Source organism: Bison bison, unplaced genomic scaffold (genome assembly GCF_000754665.1).
Source record: "Bison bison bison isolate TAMUID 2011002044 unplaced genomic scaffold, Bison_UMD1.0 scf7180017864376, whole genome shotgun sequence".
Classification (NCBI taxonomy): Eukaryota; Metazoa; Chordata; class Mammalia; order Artiodactyla; family Bovidae; genus Bison; species Bison bison.
In genome coordinates, this window is record NW_011494948.1 from 10136393 (window position 1) to 10160569 (window position 24177).

The window sequence follows — 24177 nt, forward strand, 5'->3', positions numbered from 1 at the left end:
TAACGAACAGCTGTTGACCTTGATTGCTGTTGGTGATTTTTTTCATTAAATATATAATGACAACTTTTTATCATTTGTTTTGGGTAGAATAGTCATGTACATATTTTGGGTAAAAGCATATAGTTAACCTTTAAGGAAATAAAATCATGTCTTAGCATATGTTTTTTAGTCTACATCTTATACTTGGCTTTCTTATCCAGTTAAGCTCTAAGTCATTTATGGTCATTTCTATTTTTCAATGACTGAAGGAAATTTACGGGGCAACAGAAGTGCTGAGGTAACTGACTTCATGCCTCAACTTCCCTTTTGGTAGGGGTATTCACAGAATTTCCTTATGGGAGTAAGGGGAGAACCCTTTGCATAAAGCCAGCCTTGCAGACCGAATTTGGGAACCAACAAAGATATAAAAGTTGGCTAACCTATCCAACATTTCACTGATTTTTTTTCTCTCTGTCTTCCTCATCACAACTCTCATGTACTGACTGCTATCATGGCTTTATTTCTTCAGTATTTCTACCTGTGATTTTTGAGGTGCAGAGGAGTTGAAGGCACATGCCCCTAGTTCAGCACAGTGGAAACACGCTGGACTGAGAGGGCAAGAGTTAAGAACTTCCTCCTGGCACTGCCACACTAGCTATATGCTCCTGGGCAAATAACTTCTCTGGGAATTTTCAGAGTTGTAAAAAGAGATTTGACCAGAGGGTCTCTAGGGTGCCTTCTAGTACTAAACAGATGCTTTTTTCTTTCATGTTATTAATTCTGTCACAACCTCTGTTCTACTTGGTAGCCTTCTGAAGCATGAAGGTACAAATTAAAGGCTGTCCTTTTATGGGTTTGTGTCACTTCTGTGTTAACTCACTCATTTGGCAGGTTTCTCTGAGGATTCAGGTCATTAATGGTAATAATGGCATGTTTCAGTTCCTGTTTTTTAGATTAATAAAGAAAATGAAGTTTTAAATATTTTTACCTTTGTAATGGAATATTGATAGCTGCTGAATGCATATAAAGTTAGCATGTTGACTAGTGGAACTTATAGGAGCTCATAGAAACTCCTGATTTCTTGCTTGTGATCAGTTGCTATTGCGACCCTACAGACTGTAGCCCACTGGGTTCCTCTGGGATTCTCCAGGAAGCTCTTAGCTAATTTTTTACTTAGTTGAGCACTTTGGGAATACCATTGTACTTTTAACCATTCTTACAGGTTAACTTTTTATTCTTATTCTTACTTAATTTGCACCCATACTGTAACACTGGATGAGGTAACAGGCATAAAAAACACTGATGCTGAAATACAGTGGTAGTAAGGAATCAAAAAAGAAAAATAGATATGGAAATGTATTTCAGATGATCCTCCCTAGAACCATAAGTCCCACTCATTGGATCAAAATTCTTATACCAACATTTTGATGCTTTTAGTGTTTCAAATCCAGTATAAAAAATATAAAAGTGTGAAAATTTATTCAAATTATCTGTTCATTTATTGAAAAGACGTAGAACGTGTAGTTTGAAAAACATCCTGGGCAATAAGCAGTGGCCCAAAACCCTCTGTTTCAACTAGTGATTTAGAAGCAAAGTATACAAATATTATATAAGTCAATTCATTTTTAATCACAAAGTGGGAAGACCTAATAGAGCATTATCAATCACGATATTTGTAGGGTTACCAATCTATTAATTGTGGATTTTATTAAATCAGTTTTTTACTTAAATTAGTAAAAATTAGTGCCAGGTAGTCTCTCTCACAAGCCTTGATATATACTGATTACTTTGTTTGGAATATTATTTTCTACCTTGTGCTCAGTTTATTTTCCCCCTAAGTTTTAAATCCCAAATCTCTCCTCAAGCATCTTGTTATACTCTTATAACATTAATCATACCATATTGTAACGGGTTGTTAATTAGCTAACCTCATTAGACTAGAAGTGCCATGTAAATGGGAAATTGTTCTATTCCTAGATATTAGCACAGTATCTGGGACATAACAATAGTTTGCTCAGAATTCTGTCACAAATTCCAAATTATGTGGTCCAACTTAAAGTTTACCAACCTGTTCAGAAATTCAGTTTATCAAAAAGCCAAGCATGTGGCTATGATTGGTCCCCTGTCTCTGTGGGTTCAGAATTTCTTTCTTGTTAAGATCATTTGTTATGTCAAGTTACTACTGAAAATGTTGTTTCTATGGTCTCCTCTACCCCTTTTCTTAAGGGAAGAAAAAGGGGAAAAGAAAGAAATTTCTCATATGTGGTTGTATTTGAATTTCACCTGGCATCAGGAGTTGTGTCTTTGTTAGTATCTTATACAGTCCCTCGCATACTAATGAAATATAGTAAACGAGTGGTATTGCTGATGGTGAATATTCTAGTTGACCATCTGTAGGCCTTAAAAGTAATACAAAGAATAGAAGAACCGTTGGTTTAAGGCCTAAGTTCACGTAAAGGGTGTGCTTAGGATACACGTTTCAGTTTAGTAGAAAACATAATTTTACAACAAATAATCTTTGTATGTTTACATTTCATATCCCTAAGGGAAAGAAATCTGTTTCTTTACCATTAAGAAAGATGAAAGGTATTCTAGAAATTTAATTTGTTTTTTATGTTGACTTGTTCTTTGCTTTATTTATGTATAAAAATTCTAAACTCTGATAAACTTTATCAGCTCTCTGATAAAGAGCTCCTACAACATTTGTAGCCATGTAAAATAGAAGATTAAAAAAAGAAAGACAGAAAAACAGTTTAAGAATCTGGTGATAGGAATGTCAGTCCACTTGAGAATAGCCCTGAACCCTGACTGCAGCCACTGAACCCAGACCAAACCGAGTAAGGAGACAGGTCCTGAGTTAAACCGCTGGCTGTCTTGTCAGCTCTTTCTGATGTTCGTTTTCGGTTTGAAGATTTCCTGTTTCCTATGAGATTCATGGCAACATAATAATGATTCCATAGTACATGTGTGTTTCTCAATATTGTTACCGGGTTTGTCACTGTTGTCACTGATGCGTTTAATTCAGTGACCCTAGAATTGGCATGATGGCAGTTGGGCATCAGTTTAAGGATAAGAGGAGCAGAGGTCAGAAGCAAGTATTTATTGATGAATTCAGAAACTCTGCAATGCATAGGGGGTACATCATACAGATGATAAAAACTTGTGCCTGCTTGTATTTCTGTAAAATAGTGAGAACACTATATGTTTAAAAAAAACAGGTTCATTGATAAGAAATCATGTAAGAATTAAGCATGTCATAGCAGTGAGTTAATATTTATTTATTAAATGAATAAATCTCAAGTTTAAAAACGGTATATTTATTTTGAGATCTTCAGTTGCTGAGTAGTGTCTGACTCTTTGCGACCCCATAGACTGCAGTATGCCAGGCTTCCCTGTCCATCACTGACTCCCAGAGCTTGCTCAAACTCATGTCAATTGAGTTGATTGAGCCATCCAACCATCTCATCCTCTTTTGTCCCCTTCTCCTCCCACCTTCAATCTTTCCCAGCATTAGGGGCTTTTCCAATGAGTCAGTTCTTCGCATCAGGTGGCCAAAGTATTGGAGTTTCAGCTTCAGCATCAGTCCTTCCAATGAATGTTCAGGATTGATTTCCTTTAGGATTGACTGGATCTCTTTGCAGTCCAAGGAACTCTCAAGAGTCTTCTCCAACACCACAGTTCAAGTATATCATTTCTTCGGCACTCAGCTTTCTTTATAGTCCAAATCTCACATCCATACATGACTACTGGAAAAACCATAACCTTGACTAGACGGACCTTTGTTGGCAAAGTAATGTCTTTGCTTTTTAGCATGCTGTCTAGCTTGATCATAGCTTTTTTTCCAAGGAGCAAGCGTCTTTTAATTTCATGGTTGCAGTCACCATCTGCAGTGAGTTTGGAGCCCAAGAGAATAAAGTCTGTCACTGTTTCCATTGTTTCCCCATCTATTTGCCAAGAAGTGATGGGACCGGATGCCATGATCTTTGTTTTCTGAATGTTGAGTTTTAATCCAGCTTTTTCACTCTGCTCTTTCACTTTCATCAAGAGGCTCTTTAGTTCTTCTTCACTTTCTGCCATAAGTGTGGTGTCATCTGCATATCTGAGGTTATTGATATTTCTCCCCACAACCTTGATTCCAGCCTGTGCTTCATCCAGCCCAGCATTTTCATGATGTACTCTGCATATAAGTTAAATAATCAGGGTGACAACATACAGCCTTGACATTCTCTTATCCCAATTTGGAACCAGTCTGTTATTCCATGTCCAGCTCTAACTGTTGCTTCTTGACCTGCATACAAATTTCTCAGGAGGCAGGTCAGGTGGCCTGGTACCCATCTCTCAAGAATTTTCCACCGTTTGTTGTGATCCATACAGTCACATAGTTGGCATAGTTAATAAACCAGAAGTAGATGTTTTTCTGGAACTCATGCTTTTTCAATGATCCAATGGATGTTGGCAATTTAAACTCTGGTTCCTCTGCCTTTTCTAAATCCAGCTTCAACATCTGAAAGTTCATGGTGCACATACTGTTGAAGCCTGGCTTGGAGAATTTTGAGCATTACTTTGCTGGTGTGTGAGATGAGTGCAATTGTTTGAACATTCTTTGGCATTGCCTTTCTTTTGGATTGGAATGAAAACTGACATTTTCCAGTCCTGTGGCCATGCTGAGTTTTCCAAATTTGCTGGCATATTGAGTGTAGCACTTTAACAGCATCTTCTTTTAGGATTTGAAATAGCTCAACTGGAATGTGATGGATCACCTCCATTAGCTTTGTTTGTAGTGATGCTCCCTAAGGTGCACTTGACTTCGTATTCCAGGATGTCTGGCTCTAGGTGAGTGATCACACCATCGTGGTTATCCGGGTCATGAAGATCTTTTTTGTATAGTTCTTCTGTGTATTCTTGCCACCTTTTCTTAGTACCTTCTGCTTCTGTTAGGTCCATACCATTTCTGTCCTTTATTGTGCCCATCTTTGCATGAAATATTCCTTTGGTATCTCTAATGTTCTTGAAGAGATCTCTAGTCTTTCCCATTCTATTGTTTTCCTCTGTTTATTTGCATTGATCACAGAGGAAGGCTTTCTTATCTCTCCTTGCTGTTCTTTGGAACTCTGCATTCAGATAGAAGTATCTTTCTTTTTCTTCTTTGCCTTTGGCTTCTCTTCTTTTCTCAGCTATTTGTAAGGCCTCCTCAGACAATGGAGAAGGAAATGGCAACTCACTCCACTATTCTTGCCTGGAGAATCCCATGGACAGAGGAGCCTGGTGGGCTGCTGTCCATGGGGTCGCACAGAGTCGGACACGACTGAAGCGACTTAGCAGCCTCAGACAACTATTTTGCCTTTTTCCATTTCTTTTTCTTGAGGATGGTCTTGATCACTGCCTCCTCTACAAGGTCAAAAACCTCTGGGATCATAGAATTGAGATATATCCCCCCAGGTACTTATGATGGATTTATTTATGCACTTGGGGTTATGAATTTATTTTCAAGTTTCCAGGCTATATTATTCCCACTTCAGCTTCTTCCAAGGTTCCAGTTGATCCAGGGACTGTCCTTGGTTTTGAAAAATCTTGGGAGCATTGGTAAGCTTTCTCCTTTAGTGATTCTTAACAATTTAGGAAAAAAGTTTAAAAAAGGTCAAGTCCCAAGAATCAACTATAATACCTTCAAGGAGTATGTCAAATCACTGTTACTTATTCAGACCTGACCTGTGCTTCTAGAACTAGACCAGGATCAAGGCCTTCAGATCTGCGTACATATTTCATTTTGCTAAGCTTGAGTCTAAGCTTGGTCTGGAAGTCAGGAATTGTGTTTAATCATCCTTACATCCTTAGTGCCCACCCACATTGGCCTGACTCTTTACTAAGTGACCAACAAAAGTTTGTTGAATCAATCAGTGAGCTTTATTCCTCTTTGAAGAGTTCTAAAATCTTTTAGAGCTCTCTCTCTCGTCATATTTTATGTAAGGAAGATAATTGTGTCTGCATATCCCTTGAATACAGAAAGGTATAATGAAGAGTTGCTGATTTGATGAAATTTGTAATCTAGTTCATGAGTCAGGACAGGCTCCCATCAAGCCATAAGATGACGAATAACCATAGATTTTTAAAAGTTAGATTTATTTTGACTGGGGTGGCTAGAATGTTTTTGAGAATTTGTATTTGAGCTTGATTGTGAAGGAATGATAGGGGTTGAATAAGGAACTCCGGATAGGGAGAACTATGTGAGCAGAAACAGGTTGCTGCTGGCATATATGCGTTCATGGTCAAGCTATGAGTTGACATTTTCCTCATAACTATGACAATTTGGTTTCTGCAGTTCTTTACAGTTTTCAAAATATACCCATGTATACCACCTTATAGCTTTTGTGATGAAGGTATTATGTGTGAGATTCAGAAAGCCTGTGTGATTTGTGTACTCCATCCAGCTAGTAAGCCAGTGAACTGAGACTGCTGGCTCTTGGTAAACTACTGTGGCCAGCACTTTTCTTCTTGGCCTAAATCATTTTCTTATCAAAGCCCCCTTGTGACCAAGAAAAAGTATCTTCCAGACAAGGCACAGTCTATGAATGTGAGACAGAGCTTAGGGATATGTACATGGTTTTCAAGCCTGAGAGCTGGCTGGTATAGAGCAGGAAGAGGAGGAGGAGGAGGAGGAGGAGGAGATTAGCTCACATTTATCCAGTACTTCCTGTGTATGAAGCAACATTCTCAGAACCTAGTATGTATTAGTTTAGTTAATACTGCAATACCCCTGGGGTTATATATTATTTTTGGTACTGTTGTTATCTCCCTATTGTATGGCTTACCAGGTGCTGAAGCAAAGATTTGAACACAGGCAGTCCAATTCAAGAGCTCATTCACAGTGGCTGGGTGTGCGGACCCTGGAGTTAGGAGTATTCAGATCCTGGCTTCACCACTTGGCTAACCACGTGAACCTCCTTAAGTCAACAGCCTCTTCAACAGTGCTTCAGTTTCCTCGCATGTAAAAATGAGGATTCCAGAAGCTTCTCTCTTTAGGCTTGTATGGAGATTAAAAGGAAGGATAACTGTGGGGAGCGAGCTCCGCCCCTGGCAAAGGTCATGAGGAAGGAGGCTTGGCATACGCAAACGCGGGATCAAGCCTCAGGAATCTCCCTGGAAATTCTCAAGCATCTACCCCCAAAACCAGAGTCTGCCTACTTTCTGCTTTGTGCTTTCACCTACACCTCTGACTTTACGGGGTGCTGTCCCCCACTACCTGTCTCTGAAAAAAGAGTTAGCTTACAGCTCCAGTTAATAATTCCTGGGTGTGACAGTGTTTCAACCTACAAACTCCTTTGGAAGTCCTCTAGCCTGCCTGAATAGGTTTTTTCCAGCAACATGTGATCGTTCAGAGCCTCCCAACTGTGAGAGGCAGGAGATGTTCTAAACTGTCTAAACACAGATTCCTTTGAGTAGTTAAAAGATTGATTAGAAATTGTATTGGTGAAGGGATTTTCACTTGTTGGGCCAAAGTTTGCTGCTAAGTCTCCACATCCCTTACCTACTGTGTCCTTGGCAGTGTATTGATTGATATAATGGGTGTATAGAAATGTAAGTAGTAGCCTCAATGTTTGTAACCCTTGAGTTAATTCTTTTCTTGATTGAGCCCACCTCACCTTTGCCCTATAGGAATGCAACTTTATCCAGTGCTTTTTGGAGGCTGGCGCCTGACTTTAGAATAATCACCTTTAGAAAAAAATAAGTTTCTTAAAATGTTAACAGGCCTCCTGGCCAAAAGATGATGTAAATCACCTAAACTTTTGCATATGATAAGTTTGAAAGCCTGGCTTCGATAAGGATCAGGAACTGCTGTCCTTACATGACTCTACCCCTTCCCCCATTATCCTCTATGCACAACTTAAGGTATAAAACTACTTTGGAAAATAAAGTACGCCCTTTTTTGTTCACCGAAATTTGGTCTCCCCATGTCGTTCTTTCTTTCACCTTCTAGCTGAACTTTTCCTCTGAGGCAGGGAAGCTCGTCAAGCCTACTAATTTTGCCTGGGCTTCTAAGATCTGACCAGGGAGGCCTTAGTGTCTCCTCTCCTTCGGGAGAACGGGAGGACGCCTGCGGCCTTTGTAGGTGATGTAAATTCCCTGCTTTGGAATTTTATTCAGCCTCTTTTCTTCACTGAATTTCTTCGCTGAGCTATCCTTATTTCACCACTCTTTATATCCTTAATAAACGTTTAATTAAGCAGTTGTTTTCTGATCTCGCCAACGCCGTCCCCACTTCGAATTCCCTGGATCCACCGGGGCTGGACCCCGGCAGATAACTATAAAGTCTCTGCTATTATATTAATGCCATTTCTATCATATTCTAATCAGCTGAGCATAGAACTATGATTTGTACCTGTTCTCAACACAAGAAGGGACTACCAAGGTGTTAGAGTAACTCCTTTTTTCTAGGCATAGCTTTGGAGTTAGCATTAGAATGCCTTCTGCTTGGTGTTTTTGTTTCTTTGCCTGAAATTAACTTACATAGTTAGGTTTCAAGATTCATTTCTAAATGCTTGGCTTATTGATGGTAGACGTCATCAATTTTATATTTTAATACTTTTTTCCTTGAATGCAGAGGTTTTATTTCTTAAGTTATAAAATTAACATTTTAATCTGTCTCATTTCTTTGCATAAATAATATCCTATTATAATAAAATTATGTCTATTTAAAAAGTGAAAACCATGATCCTAACAAATCAAGCTACTTTGGGATTTGGGATAGACAGCAGACTGCTATCACATGAATTTGGATAATGGAACAGTAACCCGTGTGTATCATTATTGTTATAAAACATTTCTGTATGTATTTATTAGAAAATTATAGTTGCATATATATTAGAAAGTTTCTGAAACCTTAATGTTCACAGACATTAAAAAATTTCTTTCATAGGGTGTTTTTGGAACTTCTGGATAAAAGCTTGTGTTTATTGTGGCATCATTTAATACACTTGAAAAACACTACTGCTTTCTGAATGTATTTTGTTTACAATGAAAGTAAAATATTCAGCAATTAGAAATGAAAGGGGAAAAGGTTAGTTCACTTTCGTATATAATGAGGCCTCCAAAAATGTTTGCTCCATTTGCTTAGTAACATGTGAAGACTAAATATAAAGCTTCAGTGAGAGATGATGTTTATGAACAATGACCTTTAGAAGTTAATAGGGCTTAGGAAATCCTCAAGGTTTTGCAGAGCGAATAATTGAGCTAGTATCTAAAACAGCCTGAAGTAGAACTACATAGGTACCCTGAGCCCCAAATTAAAGGAATAATAACCCTAATTCGTTCCTTCTTATGCTGTTTGCAGTTGTGATAGTAGACTGAATGGAGTCCTCTGTGTTTACTCAGAACCTCAGAATGTAACCTTATTTGGAAATAAGGCCTTTGCAGATATAATCAGTTAAATTAGGATGACTTCATACTGGATTAGAGCAGGCCCTAAATCCAGTGACCGGTGTCCTTTTAAGGGGAGCCACACAGCGAGGGTAGGTGGCCATGTGAAGACCGAGGTAGACGCTGAAGTGAGGCAGCTCCACACTAAGGAATGACGATGATTTCCAGGCACTACCAGAGGTGGAAGGGAAGGAAGAATTCTTCCCGAGAGGCCTTGGAGGAAGCACAGTCCTGCCAGTACCTCCATTTCAGACTTTTAGCCTCTAGAACTGTTAGAGAATAAATTTCTGTTTTTCTCAGCCACCCAGTTCGTGGCAATTTGTAATAGCAGCCCTGGAAAACTAATACAGTTGGTAAGTTTAATGTGGGATTTAGTTTTATAAAAGGAATTACTTAGGGTGGCTATAAACCAAGTTGAAATAGAAAAGTGTGGCAAATTTTTTTTTTATACTTCAAATACTAGTAACTTTTTTAAATTGTAAAGGATTAACTGTTTTTTTGATGTCTTTACTTAAAAGGCATAAAATATTTATAAAACATGGCCTGTTATTTTTGTGCATTTCAGCCCAGGAAGTATGCCTATATTATATCAATCCAAACTCCTTTTCTGGTTAAGATGTTCAATAGCTTTGAGATACAAAAATGTAAAACTGTGTTCAGGGAAAAAAAATTAAGATCATTTTTGAAAAGTATCCTAAGTAAAACCTTCCTTTCAAATAAACATTTTATTCACATTCCTTAAAAATTCTGTAGATAATGAGGTCATCCTCATATTGAATAAGCAAGCCATCAAATCTCTAAAAAAGGAAGGTAATTAAAAACATTTATTTTTAAACAATAAAAACTGTTTTTCTTTATGCTCAGAAGAGCATGTTATTTGCTCAGAAAAAATATCTAAGAAACCTCACAATCTTGCTGATTTTTAAAAATTTAGATATTTTCAATGCTTATTTATTTCTATAAAGTGATAGTATCAGAACTCAAAAGTTTTAAATCCATCATTCATATTCTTCATGAACAATTTTTATTCTTTATATCATCCTGAAATGAAACAAAAAGATTACCCAATTATTACCTAATTACTCCTTCACCATGTATTACCGCCTATGTGCTATGTACTTTGCCAGGTTCTAAAGATATTATAATAAGAGTAATAACAACAATACCAACATTCATTGAAGGCTTACTATGTGCTAGCCATTGTGCTGAGCACTTGATGTATATTACTAATTTAATTTTCATTGTCCTATCAAAGGAGGGTTATTATCGCTTTTTAGATGAAGAAACTACCAGTATAGAGTACAAGATTTGAGCCTAGGCACTACGAACCCAAAGTATTTTAAGCATTTGGCACTCTTAAGCATTATATTATAATATAATTATATTACATCCTTAATAGGATGAGATAAGGGACCTTCTCTCAGGGATCTGAAGGTGTTTGGAGAAGACAGACATATACATGAATACTTGTAATGAATTGTGATAAGTCATATTAAAGAAGACCAAGTGAGAAGTGAGAATTACTTGTATGAGGTCAGTAACAGCGGCGATAGAGAAGGATTAGACTGTGGCCAGATAATATAGATGGAGAAATTGACAGAACTTGATGGATAAAATGGATGCCGTGTGATTTCCTAAGTGCCCAGCAATTGAGTCAAGATCTATTCCTGCCTTGAGCTTCTGGTAAGAAGTGAGCAGTGTTCAAAACAACAAATAAGTATTTTATGTAGAGAAAGATTTCCTTCAATTTGAAGGCATGTCACAAAAGCACTGCTACTTACAGACTTGACTCCAAAAGCTTAGGTCCTCATCTCAGACGCATATCGAATGGCAAGGTATGCTTAAACTCTGCTTTGCTTGGTGTAAAGTAGTGGTAAATTTCTCCTAGAATTAGTTCTTGGTGCTAGGGGCTAGCATTCCCATTCCTTTAATTAGATTTTCAGCTCTGATCACTGATAGGGTCCTTGGAATTGAAATCGTAACTCTATCTTGGTAACAGCTACAAGAATCTGTATTTGGATGTCAATAATGAAGAATCCTATCATAAAGTGACTTTTTGGTGGCCTCTTCCTCACATGGCTTTATAAATGTAGGAAACCAAAGGCAGTACAGTTTATATTACTTTTCTTTACATAACATTAAAAACATTTTTCAGATCTGCAGAGTGCAAATAAGTGAAAACTGATTATATACTTAGGTCTGAATGTTTTGAGAGATGAGAGAAAATTTATAAATTACGCAGATCCTTTTTCAAAATAAGTATAAAAGTTTTTAACTATTAGCCAAGTCTATTTTTAGGTACAGTGTATTTCACCTTAAAGGCTAAACAGCAGGGCAAAAACTTATTAAAAAATTGTTGAGTTTCTCAAAAAAAAGTGCATTTTTATGAGCAAAGGCTGAATTCTGTACTCTTGAATTGTGCCTAGACCTTTCTGCTCTTACTTGTCAAAAGTTTTTCCTATCCTAGGTCATCTTTCTATCAATACAATCCTATTATTTGGGATACTAACCATAAATGAAAAGTAAGCAAGCTCTGGGAGATAGGGAAGGACAAGGAAGCCTGGTGTGCTGCAGTCCATGGGATTGCAAGGAGTCGGACACGACTGAGCAACTGAATGACACCAAAACCATAAATTGATTGCTGGTTGATATTAAGTTTTGATAATCTAAAAATCAAATCTTCCTCTCAGAAGGGCCTAAGGAACTGAGCTGAAATTTAACTTTAGTCATCTAGAGATCTGTTTCTGAGCAGCTCCTTAGTGCATCACTGTACTGTTTTTGCTAGGTTCCCGTCCAGTTCAGTAGAGGGAGTGACTAAATTGTAGTCATCCTAGTTCTGAGCACGTTGGCAAGAAGAAAGTAGTTAAACATCTTGCTGTGTGTGAGCAGGTCGAGGGCAGGCAGACACCATGCACCTTGACCACCTATTATGAAGCTTTTTGCTGCTGTGTCAAGTGAAAGCGAGTTAATTGGGTGAAGCTGTGGAGCATGTTAGGGGCCTGGTTGAGGGTTGCTGTCTGACAGCTGAATGTCAGCCAAAGCCAGTCAAGTGTAGCTGAGAGACAGAGACCTGTCACAAAGTTCCCGCAGACTGGAGCACAGTTAGGGAGCTGAAATATGGTTCCGTCTCACTTTCTCCCTCATTGAATCCAAGCACCTTAAAAGATTTTCCACTGTATGTGTCAACTCTTGTTCTCTAAGCTGTTTCCCAGAACTGTCCTGCATTCAAATGATTGAACAAAAGATGCTAATGTTTAGCAAAGTGAATGTAAATTCCCTCTTTTCCCCTTTTCTGCCCAAGCAGATAGACATTCAACTCAAAGGAAACTTTGAAGGTTTACATCAAACAATTATATTGCCTCCAAATTTAGCTTATAATAGAATCCTTTTCTCAAGAGAGTATAAAAATTGAAAATTTAAGCAGGAGAATAAACAATGCGTCTTTCTCTGATACAGCAAATCTAGGTCGAGAGAACCAGGATTCCGGCCTGGGTGTCTTGTGGATGCACACTTGCCAAGATAACTGTCCTCTTGTCTTTTTGTCACAGGCTTCTTTCCTTTACTTTCAGAGCAGCCTAAGGTGAAATGCTGTAATGACACTCACCAGGTGGAGAAAGATAAACACAGAAAGGAACAGGGAGAATCCTTTTGAAACTTTGAACACTTTAGAAAGGAAAAATCAGAGAAAGAGTTAAAGAATGAAAATTAAACATTGTGAAATAACATTTTTCAGAGAGAAAAGTTTAATATCAAATCATGTCTTCCTATTGGCTTTCTCTGGAATATGGATTAGAAGCTGTGTATTCAGTCAAAAATAAGCAAATATATGGTATGGCTGTGCTCTACTGGTCACTAGTCAAGCCACTGGCTTCCCAGGTAAAGAACTCACCTGGCAATGCAGGAGATGCGGGTTTGATCCCTGGGTCGGGAAGATCCCCTGGAGAAGGCCATGGCAACCCACTCCAGAATTCTTGCCTGGAGGATTCCATGGACAGAGAAGCCTGGCAGGCTACAATCCATGGGTTGCAAAAGGGTTGGACATGACTTAGTGACTAAACAGCGCCAAGTCAAGCCACTGGTAGTACTGAAACAAACACAGATAAAATAGTCTGTGCCTCCAAGGAAGGAACACCTGATGCCAGCTCTGACCATTGTGACTTACTGTGATGGTGGAGTCATGGCTGTTGAATGTGTGGAGGACAGTTAGTGTGACTGAGGAACTAAACTTTAATTTTACATGAAATTCAATTTTAATTAATTTAAAATTAATTACATATGGTCAGTGGCTACTACAATAAAGAGCACAGGCTGAAGCACACAGCAGACTGTGATGCTGTGCTGTTATAAAAGCAGCAGAGTGGGGTGACTGGATAACGCCAAGAAGGGGCTTGTAACCCAACTGTAGCGGGGCTGGATTCAGGGAAGGTTTGAGGGCAAGGTGATACCTGAGGTGAGTTGTGAAAACCCAATGAAGAAGTCTCCTTTTAAATAGAAAAAGCCTCCCTTTAAATAGAAAAAGCAACTTGAAGAAGAGAATCTGAGATAGGAGAAGGCAGGGCTTGCTTCAGGATCAGCGTTTTGATTAGTCTCAGGGGCAAAGGAGTCTATGGGAGATTGCCTTAACGTAATGGTAGGCTCCAAGGACTCTAGCAGGCAGGTTATCCCTGAACTCACAGAACAGGAGGTCTCACAGATGAAATTAAGATCCTCAAATCACGTGGTTTAGCAAATCAATCTAAAACACACAGCAAGTAGCAGATGGTAGGGAGGCAGCAGGGGGACAGACCCTACTCTCTGGTTCCTTGCTCGTAAGGTGTTCAAATGGCCTCTCTCTCAGCTGCATCAGCCTTCTCCACGTGAGCTTATGGGACCAACATGGAGCGCTGAGAAAGCGGGATCAGGTGACTGAAGATGCCTCGGTCCACTTATCCACACTTGTCCTGGGAAATACTCCTGGCCAGTCTCTGTAGCTTGCCACTTAGGCAGCCGGACAGCTTTGGGTTTTCTCTGTGGCTCTGGGGCAATTGGCCTGTGTTCTGTGCTTCAGTCGTGTCTGACTCTTTGCAACACTATGGACTGTAGCCCACCAGGCTCCTCTGTCAATAGGATTCTCCAGGCAAGAATACTGGAGTGGCTTGCCATTTCCTTCTTCAGGGGATATTCCAACCCAGGGATCAAACCCACATCTCCTGTTTCTCCTGCATCGGCAGACAGATTCTTTATTGGCTGAGCCATCGGGGGCAATTTGAGGATGACATTAACCTGGAGGTGGGGCACCTTTCCCTCTTGTTTGTCTGGGAGTAGCCTGTCCTGCAGGGGACCAACTAATACCTTTTCCTATCATATAGATTCTGCCTCTTAACTCACACAACTGGCTGATTCATTCTCTATGCTTAACACTTGCTATGAGTTACATCTGTCCTATTTTTTTCTTGTCTTCAAGAGAAGTTTTGAATATTCTCAGATAATAAATAAATATACAATAAAGTAGAGGTCAAGTAGAAAAAAGAGAGAAGTCTGAAGGAATGACTTGCTTAGAAAAATTAAAAGTGCATTTGTAGACTAGAGAAAGTGACGAGACACTTGAATAACAGATGAACAATTTTAGAAAAGAGCTTTGAAACCTTTGTCAAAATTGCTATCTTGTGGCTACCCTAACCTGAGTTGCATTTCAAACAAATCAAGGCCTTTGTGAAAAAGTGGCGTGCAGGCTCTTGGGGAGTTTATGTGACTGAGGGCCTTGGGGATGGTTGAAGGATAAGTGGAGGTTTTGTGGGCAGGTGGTCAGAGGAGGTGACGAGGAGTAGAGAGAGCAGTGTAGGTCTTCTCCTCTGTGCAGGCCTATGGACTGGCTTCTGGTCTCTGAGAAAAAGATGCCTACAGGTGGAAGCTGAAAGAAATGCTTTATGACAGACAGTGTGAGACACTGGGTTCCAGTCAGAGTTACCACAGGTTTCAGAGGGAAGAGTGGGTGTAGGGCTAGTCTGTGTAAAGATGGTGCCCATATGGCCCAGTGAGTCTCTCTAATACATTGGAGGCGGGGCCTGATGGAAGGATGTCAGGCACCCAGAAACTTTTGACAGGGAGTTTGAGGTCATGTGTGATCTGGTCAGGAAAGAACTAGGGAAACGTGACTCATTACTGGGACCTTGCTTGCGTCCATGGAACAATGAGTCTAGCAAACTCTAAGTACCATTGTCCATCAAAATGTCATACTACAAAACAGCAGTTGTGTGGTTATATGGAACAAATTATAATTTAAGAACTGACTCCAAACACAGGTAGTCAAGGACAAGGTGAACTCTCTAAAGGCAGAGAATTTTGGTGTGTGATTCACTTCTGTATCCCAGTACCCTGAACCGTGTCTGACACTTTCTAGGCATTTTAGTTACTTCTTTGATTTGATTCTTTTAATAGATAGTAGATATCTATTAAAAGAATTAGTGAGTGGAGCTAATTTAGGATCCTAATATAGTGAGTGTGGGTTTAGATATGCTTTATGCTATTTTGGGGAAAGTCTATCATATGGAATTGGTCATGTAGGGAGTAGGTTCTTGAAATGGAATCCATAGCTCTATTATTTTGGAATTTTGTGGTCGCTGCATTACTCTCACAGTTCTATAAGATGTTCTCCCTAGAGATGGGTTTGGTTTGAGACTGCTGGAAATGGTCTGGTTCTATCAGAAGTAGCATTCCTGCCTATCATGTAAAGGAAATGTCATTGCCAGCTAAGTGGTTTGTTTTGGAACGTATGCCCCAGTGCTGGTTGTGATTGGAAAGCATTCCACAGATGTGAACCCCAGATCACATGATTTGTCTTACATCTGAAGGGTTCCTCTCTCACTGAGAAACAGAGAGGCCACATTCTTTTAACTCAAGATAACCAGTCCCTCCAGAAGGGCCCAGCTGGGGCACTGGTCAAAGGGTCACCAGCCCTGGGGAATATAGCATGAATCTCTTCGATGATCAGCAGGGGAATGAAGACTGTTTGCAACATTTCATGAGGAATGGCTGGGGATTTCAGGTTTGATAAAGTGGAGTAACAAAGGAGCATGGTTTAAACCAGCCCTGGAAGGGAGGGGCAGTAAAAAATGGGTTTCGATTTTTAACATGTGAATTTATTGCTAATTTTGTTGAAATATGTGACTGACAGATACCATGTTAGTGAGATTAAGGAAAACAATCTCTTTCAAACAGCTTTCAATTTTAGATGTTTCTTCCTCCTTCTGCTCTTTTTTACCTGAGGGCATGGCCAGTATTTCTACTCAGAGAAAAACATGCTGCTAAAAGGTCTAAGTTTATAGCTTCCAGATATTACTAAATTTTTGACATTGAATAAAAAAGGACTTATAACTTTAAGAGGAAATTCTTCAGTAATGAAAAAGTGGTCAGAAAACTTTTGCTTAATAGTTCCCAGAGAGAGTGTGACATGTGTGCGTTCTGACCACAGAAGTCGTAACTTGGCAGCGGGAAGTGCTGTTTGGAGGTAAATGAAGGCGCACAGGTTGTAAGTAGCCACTCCACATGAGGAGCTACGCTTGTACAGAGGTGCGAGTTACTCATGTGTGCGTGTACTTAATGTCAGATGGTGGATATGAGTTAGATAACTGGAAACGTTGAAGGAAGAAAGTGTTCTCAGCTAAATTAAAATCCGATTTTCAAAACTTGTGAAAACACTTGGTTCACAACCTCCCCTCTGAGACCTTTAACAAACCAATTACATTTCATTTTGACCACACAGTTCAGAGTCCTAACTATACTAAACTATGGGTTTCAGTATGTATAAAATTAAGTCTTTTTCAATAAAGCAGTTTTAGTTATAAAAGTGCTGTAGATAATTGGAAAATTCAGAAGCTGCGGGAAGAAATTCCTGCAGTCTCAATACCTCACAACAAGTATCATGTGTGATTTTGTGTATCTCATTTTCATGTATATAGTCTTGCTCTAGGGTGGGCAAAAGCACAGCCTGTGAACCAAATCTACTTGCCATCTGTTTTTGTATAGCCTGTAAACTAAGAATGGTTTTTACATTTTTTAATGTTTAAAAAATGAATTAAAAAAGAATAATATTTCATGATGTGAAAATTATGGTAAATTCAAATTTCAGTTCATTAATGCAGTTTTATTGGAACATAGCCACACTAATTCATTGACATATATTATCTATAGTTGCTCTGGGGCTACAACAGCAGAGTTCAGTAGTTCTAACAGAGACATATGGCTTGCAAAGCATGAAATATTTATCTGATCCTCAATAGAAAAAGGCTTCTGACCCCTAGTCAAGCCTCAGCATTTGTCTGTGTTCTACAACTATTTGTTAATATAACCATAAATTTTATAGCCATATAATATTCCATCAGGTGTCTAAAGCTTACTTAAATGTACTTCTGTTATTGAATATCAGATTATTTCTAACTTTTGTCTGTTATTAATGTTAAGAAACTAATCATAAATGGAATTGTTGGGTCAAATAGCATTAACTATTTCAAGACAGTTGCCAAGTTATAGTCCAAATGGTTCAATCAGTTCATACATCACTAGCAATTTGTGAATGCCTGTTTTTTAATGCCTTCACTAACATCAGTTATCACAATTTTTTAAATTGAATTTTGGTTGGTAATAAACATCTCATTTCCCTTATATTTTTGATTACTATTGGCAGTTACCATTTTTCCCCATTTGTTTGTTAATCAGTTGTATTTTGACTTTTGTGAACTGCCAGTTTAAAACCTTTGATGGTGATTCAGTAGTTTTAAAGATAAAAAAAACACAGAAAGAAAATATTTTGGACTTTCAAAGCTTTTCCCTTATAATACATACTCCAGTTTATTCCCCTTTTCTATAAATAATTAGCAGATTCTGTGATTCTCTTTCCAGAAAGAAGAAAAGATATATGTATTCATGTATGTGTTTATACTTTTTTTTTGGCTGCTCTCTGCAGCATGTGGGATCTCAGTTCCCCAACCAGGGATTGAACTCAAGCTCCCAGTAGTGGAAGCACAAAGTCCTAACCACTGGACTGCCAGGGAACTCCCTGTACTTATTTATGTATTTTTTTTTTAATACAAATGGGTTCTTTCTCTTTATACACACACACAGACATGCGCATGCATGAGCATGCACTGTTTTGAATCTTATTTCACTTGGATGTATTTCTACATCAGTACTTACATATTTACATCAGTTTTCAAAATTGTTGTATAATGTGATTGTATCATACTTCACTTAACACTTCAGTTTCGTTTTAAAAGTGTTTTTCTAAAAGAATTCTTTGATGGATACATCTGTATGCTAATCTTGGTGAGCTTCTGAGGGTGTAGCCATAGAAGAAATGTCTAACAGTGGAGTTGCTGGATCAAAAACAGGTACAATGTAAGCTTTGTCTTCCCAAAAGTTTGCACCAGAGTACAGCCCAGCCTACGTGCTAGGAACTTGCCTGTTTCCCTCTCTTAGTAGTGGGTTGCATCAGACATCTAAATTTTTGGCTATTTTATAGGCAGAAAGTAAGCTTTCATTGTCACGTTTTGTGTTGCGTTTCTTTAATTGTGAATGAGGTTTACCTCTTTTTTATATGTTTATTGGTTATTGTATTTCTCTGTCCTCCACCAAGCAGCCAATATATATCTGAGGTGGAGGCTGTCAGTGGTTTCCTGACCTCTTTTCTCATTCTTTCTTTGTAATTGAACCTCTATTACCCAGGCCATTCAGGGGCAGGGGGAAGCTGCCCTGAAACTAAGTCAGCCACATGACTAAACTCTAGCCAATGGGGTGTAAACAAAAGTACTCTGATTTTAGGAGGTGTTTTCAAATGTAAGTGATACCTTCTCCTTTACTGTCCTTCTTTCTTCTGGCTAGAATGCAGACATAATGGCTGGAACTTGAGCAACCATTTTGGATCCTGGAGGTGGAAGCCAAATACTGAGACTGTGGAACCCAAGGTAGAAGCAGTCTGGATTCCTGGTAGCTTCATATAGCTATATTAGAGAGAAATAAACTTCTATCTTGTTAAAGCCACTGACATTTTGAGTTTCCTGTTACAGATGAATTCAGTATTAATAAATGCACTATCTGGAGCCTATTTTCTAATTAGGTTCTTCTTTTTCTTGATTTTCATAAGTTTTTTGTGATTTAAGAAGACTACCCTATGGCTATCAGCTTTTCATTTCAGTTTTGCAATGGCAATTTTCGAATAAGTTTATTTATTCAACTAATTAATTCAATTAATTAAGCATAAGTTTTTATTTATCCAATTTTTGCCCCTTTTTAATATACATGAGTGTATGGATATATTTACTTTTCACATTCTGTTTGTTTGAAAATTTTACATTCTTAAGATCCAGGGGGGGAAATGGTCTCTCTTGAATTTTCTGGCCGTTTCTAGTATTCTGTACCGTCAGGTGCATCAGAATTGCCAGGAAAGGAGCAGACTGGGAGCACAGGGTGCGAAGGAACGTAGGAAAAGAAAGAACAAAAGCCATCTGGGAAAATTCTTTGACTCTTTTTCCAACCTCAATCATGTCAGGAAATCTAAACATCCAAGAGAAGAAAATGGGAATTGTTATCTTGTCAGGCACAAGACATCTTTAAAGCAATTTAAAATTAAAGTTTAAATGTTATAGTGTAATTTAAAACTTCAGCACTGAGTGTATTCTCTGAATGTAACAACATATAAGCTTCTTTGGTGAAAGGGCTAGAACTTTGATTTTATGTAAATGTCATAAAATCTATTCATTTACTCCAGTACTGTGGATATTCAAGTGGACTATAAGAAACCATATCATCGAAAAGAGAAACATCTATTTTTAACCTCTAGTACAATCTACGTGCTTTTCTTTTCCACTTTCACAGAGATTTGTTGAGCCCTTGCTGTCTTTATGAAATAGCTCTGGATATGAATAAGCCTGAGGCTGTGTCTTCTTTGGGTGATGTGATAAGGTGGTGGCCAGGCATAAGGGGAGAAGAATCATGGATCAAGAGTCGGATCCCTTTGCACCACTTAACAAACTGTGCAGTATGGAGCAGTGCTTGCCACTCTTGTGATCCCTGGTTCTTAGACTATAAAATTAAGAGTAGCAGTACCTTCCCCTTGAGTGGCTATGAGAGATAATGCCTATAAAGCTAAACCTAGCACAGTGCCTGACATTTATGTTCATACATGTTAGTTCAAAATTTGGAATTTATTATCACTTGAGAAGAGTAGAAAGAGAGGCGAAGGGGAGCTACTGTATGTTATGCATTTTTTGGGTATATTATTTCATAATCCTTGTTAACAGCTCCATGAAGGATTAGTCTTCATACATAATGGATAAGATGCAGGCTCACACAGGCTAAGAAACATGTCTTAGATCACATAGTGAGTACATGGCAGACTCAGAACCTGAGGCCTCTTCAGCTTCAAAGCCTGAATTCTTTCCCGTGCACTCTGCTACTTCTAATTGCGACATAATCTGTATATACATGAAATAACCAAATACAAAATATAAAACCAAAATCATGAAATAATAACATGAGTGGTTTGTTTATTCATTCATCAGTTGGAAATCTTGTTTCCAGATACTCTTCTAAGTGCTAGGAATACAAAGCCATGATTCCATTACCCTAGGTGCTCATAGTTTTCTGGGTGATGAATGAAGTAAGTGAAAACAGAAAAATGTTCACAAAGGAATGCCAACATGTGATTGAATGTAGCAGCTCACTGCAGTTGGGGAAGTGTGTGGCAATGAGCTGAAAAGGGGTTACAAAGAGGGGAACCTTGGCAGAGTCTGAAAGGTAGAGAAGGCACACTCATCCCACAAAGGAGAGAGGTGTATACCAGACAGTGAACAGACTGGAGGCAGGTGTGAGCTATGGAACATCTTATTTCCTGACTCACAAGTCCATGTAAAGTGAAGTGAAGTGAAAGTCGCTCACTCGTGTCCAACTCTTTGCGACCCCAAGGACGGAATTCTCTAGGCCAGAATACTGGAGTGGGTAGCCTATCCCTTCTCCAGCAGATCTTCCCGACCCAGGAATTGAACTGGGGTCTCCTGCATTGCAGATGGATTCCTTACCAATTGAGCTATCAGGGAAGCCTCAAGCCTGTGTAATAATCTGCAAGTCCATGTAAGCAGATTATAGAGTACAAGTGAGGAAATGCTAGACGAGCAGGGTAGGGCAGCAGTGTGCTTGTGAACCAGGCTGCAAACAACTGCATGTCACATGGCAAAGAGCATGCTTGTAAGGAAGGCATAATCCAATTAATCTACCACATTAGCCAAGTCGTTGAGGCTGAAACTGAACCAGACTGACTTAAGAACTCTGGCTTTCGAACGAATGTGAAATGTCTGCTTGAGGAGTAAATTGCTGTGATGTGAATCGAGTTGGCTATTAGTATCTTCTCCCTCTCTTTTCTGATTTGTTTCTCCCTCTATGATTGCCCTTTCTTTTTAATCTCTAGGTGTCTAAACTTCTCAGATTGTGTTCCCTCTCTCTCTGGAGACTCTTTTACAGGGCTCTGCCGACTCACATATCCCCACCTAGCCTATCTTGTTAGTGAACTGAAGATGAAACTGGTCTGGACTGAGGTTTTATTTTTTTATTTTTTTTTTTGTACTAAGGTTTTAATAACTTATGGAGGGAGGAATGTGTAAAATATTTCTACAGGTTTGGTATTGGTAACTCAAAGTTATAATTGATGGCTTCAAGGAATAAATATTTAATGATGTGCTAGCAGGGATATATATATATATATGTGTGTGTGTGTATGTTTATATACACACACACATATATATAGCAAGTATATGTGTGTAGCTATATTTATCAGGTATATGTATATGTGTGTGTGGTTGAATGAATAAACAGATAGATAGACAGATATCTGAGGTGCATAACTAAGCATTGCACAAGAGAAAACTGTACCCGTAAGTATTGTCAACTCTGACTGTATAAACTGTAGTATCCTATGAGGCCTAATGGCCAAAGTGGAAAATAGGTAAAATTTGGTTAACTAACTTGAAGCATTCGGAAGGAAGAAAATTCTGTGTTCTGATTACTAAGACTCTAGTGATAAGAACGTATTAGGAGCTAAAGTAGAAATGGCAAGGGAGCCTCTTCATAAGGCCCTCTTGTGGGTACTTTGATTCCTTCATCAGTTTATGTAGAGCTGCGTACTCTACTTAAAATCAGTCAATAATTTACAGAGCTTAAAACATCATCATGGAGGTCGAAGTAATAAAAAATGTATCACAGAATTTAATTGAATGTAGCCACATCGTCTAAACTATGGTTAATTTTATTATCTGTTTGGCTTTTTTAAAGAATCATCTGCAGTATGTATTCCTTGCCCTTAAGAGTGGCCCATCTATATCCTCTCAAAATCTGAAGAATTATGTTTAGGAACTCTGATTATGGGTTAATGGTATTCACAAAACTTAGGTGTTAACCTTATGCCACACATTATCATGGGTTGCAATCATGGTGGACATGCAGAACTTCAGAGCTAGAAAGAGTCCTGTTGTTCAGTTACTAAGTCATATCCAACTCTTGCAACCCCATGAATTGCAGCACTCCTAGCTTCCCCGTCCTTCACTATCTCCTGGAGCTGGCTCAGACTCTTGTCCATTGAGTCAGTAATGCCATCCAACCATCTCATCCTCTCTTGCCCTCTTCTCCTCCTGTCCTCAGTCTTCCCCAGCATTTGGGTTTCTTTCTGTGAGTCAGCTCTTTGCACCAGGTGGCCAAAGTATTGGAGCTTCAGCTTCAGCATCAGTCCTTCCAATGAATATTCAGGGTTGATTTCCTTTAAGATTGACTGCTTTGATCTCCTTGCAGTCTAAGGGACTCTCAGAAGTCTTCTCCTGCACCACAGTTCAAAAGCATCAATTCTTTGATGCTAGGCCTTCTTTATGGTTCAACTCTCACGTCCATACATGATACTCTGGATCTTTGTCGGCAAAGTGATGTCCCTGTTTTTTAATACTTTGTCTAGGTTTGTCATAGTTTTTCTTCCAAGGAGCAAGTGTCTTTTAATTTCATGGCTGCAGTCACCATCCATCATGATTTTGGAGCCCAAGAAAATAAAACCTGTCACTGTTTCCACTCCACCCCGCCCACCCCCCACACACACCTATTTGCCATGAAGTAATGGGACCAGATGCCATGATCTTAGTTTTTTGGATGTTGCATTTTAAGTCATCTTTCTCCCTCTCCCCTTTCACTCTCAAGAGAGCTCTTTAGTTCCTCTTCACTTTCTGCCATTAGAGTGGTATCATCTGCTCTTCATTTTTTTAGGCAAAGGAAGTGAGAAGTAGGAGTACTAATTCACTCACCTAAATGACACAGCTGAATTGTAACAGAACTGGGAGGGAAAAATATAGTCTTCTGATCTCTAGTCCAATACTCCTTTCACCATACTATTTGCCTGGCATAATCTCCTTGCAATACTATTCAGGCTTACTAAATTAAATCACTCCTCATTTTTTATACTACTGGATTCTGGAAGACTTAACTTTATCATAAATGCTGCACGGGAGACAGATGGCTTAGAGACAGTCATTGTTTTAGAAGCCTTGTTCTGCAAAGTGACTTTGATATATAGACAGTTTAGTCATTATCTTATTATTACACTAGTGCTGTATTTATTTTTATTGTTAAAAAACACCCTTAGAAAATGGAGATATTAAAGTCTTGAAAAATGGTTAATGGACATGTCTAATTACTATATTTCATAAGATTTTTAAAATACAGAAATTTAGTAGACATATTTTGTATTGTGAATATATATTTTAACTGATGGACTATAACAGC

At 38.7% G+C, this 24177-nt stretch overlaps 1 protein-coding gene across 9 annotated transcripts in view; it reads left to right on the forward strand.

Moving 5' to 3' along the window:
• The window catches only part of CCDC171 (coiled-coil domain containing 171), a 344777-nt gene that overhangs the window by 314675 nt on the left and 5925 nt on the right, over positions 1–24177 (forward strand). Inside the window, exon 27 of one of the 9 annotated variants that reach the window (XM_010857041.1) lies at positions 19249–19323. The exons of the other annotated variants lie outside the window; for them this stretch is intronic. Coding sequence (XP_010855343.1) covers positions 19249–19275 — 27 coding nt within the window. The 3' untranslated portion in view covers positions 19276–19323. Of the gene's footprint in view, positions 1–19248; positions 19324–24177 lie in introns of those variants that run through there. 9 annotated transcript variants of the gene reach the window in all.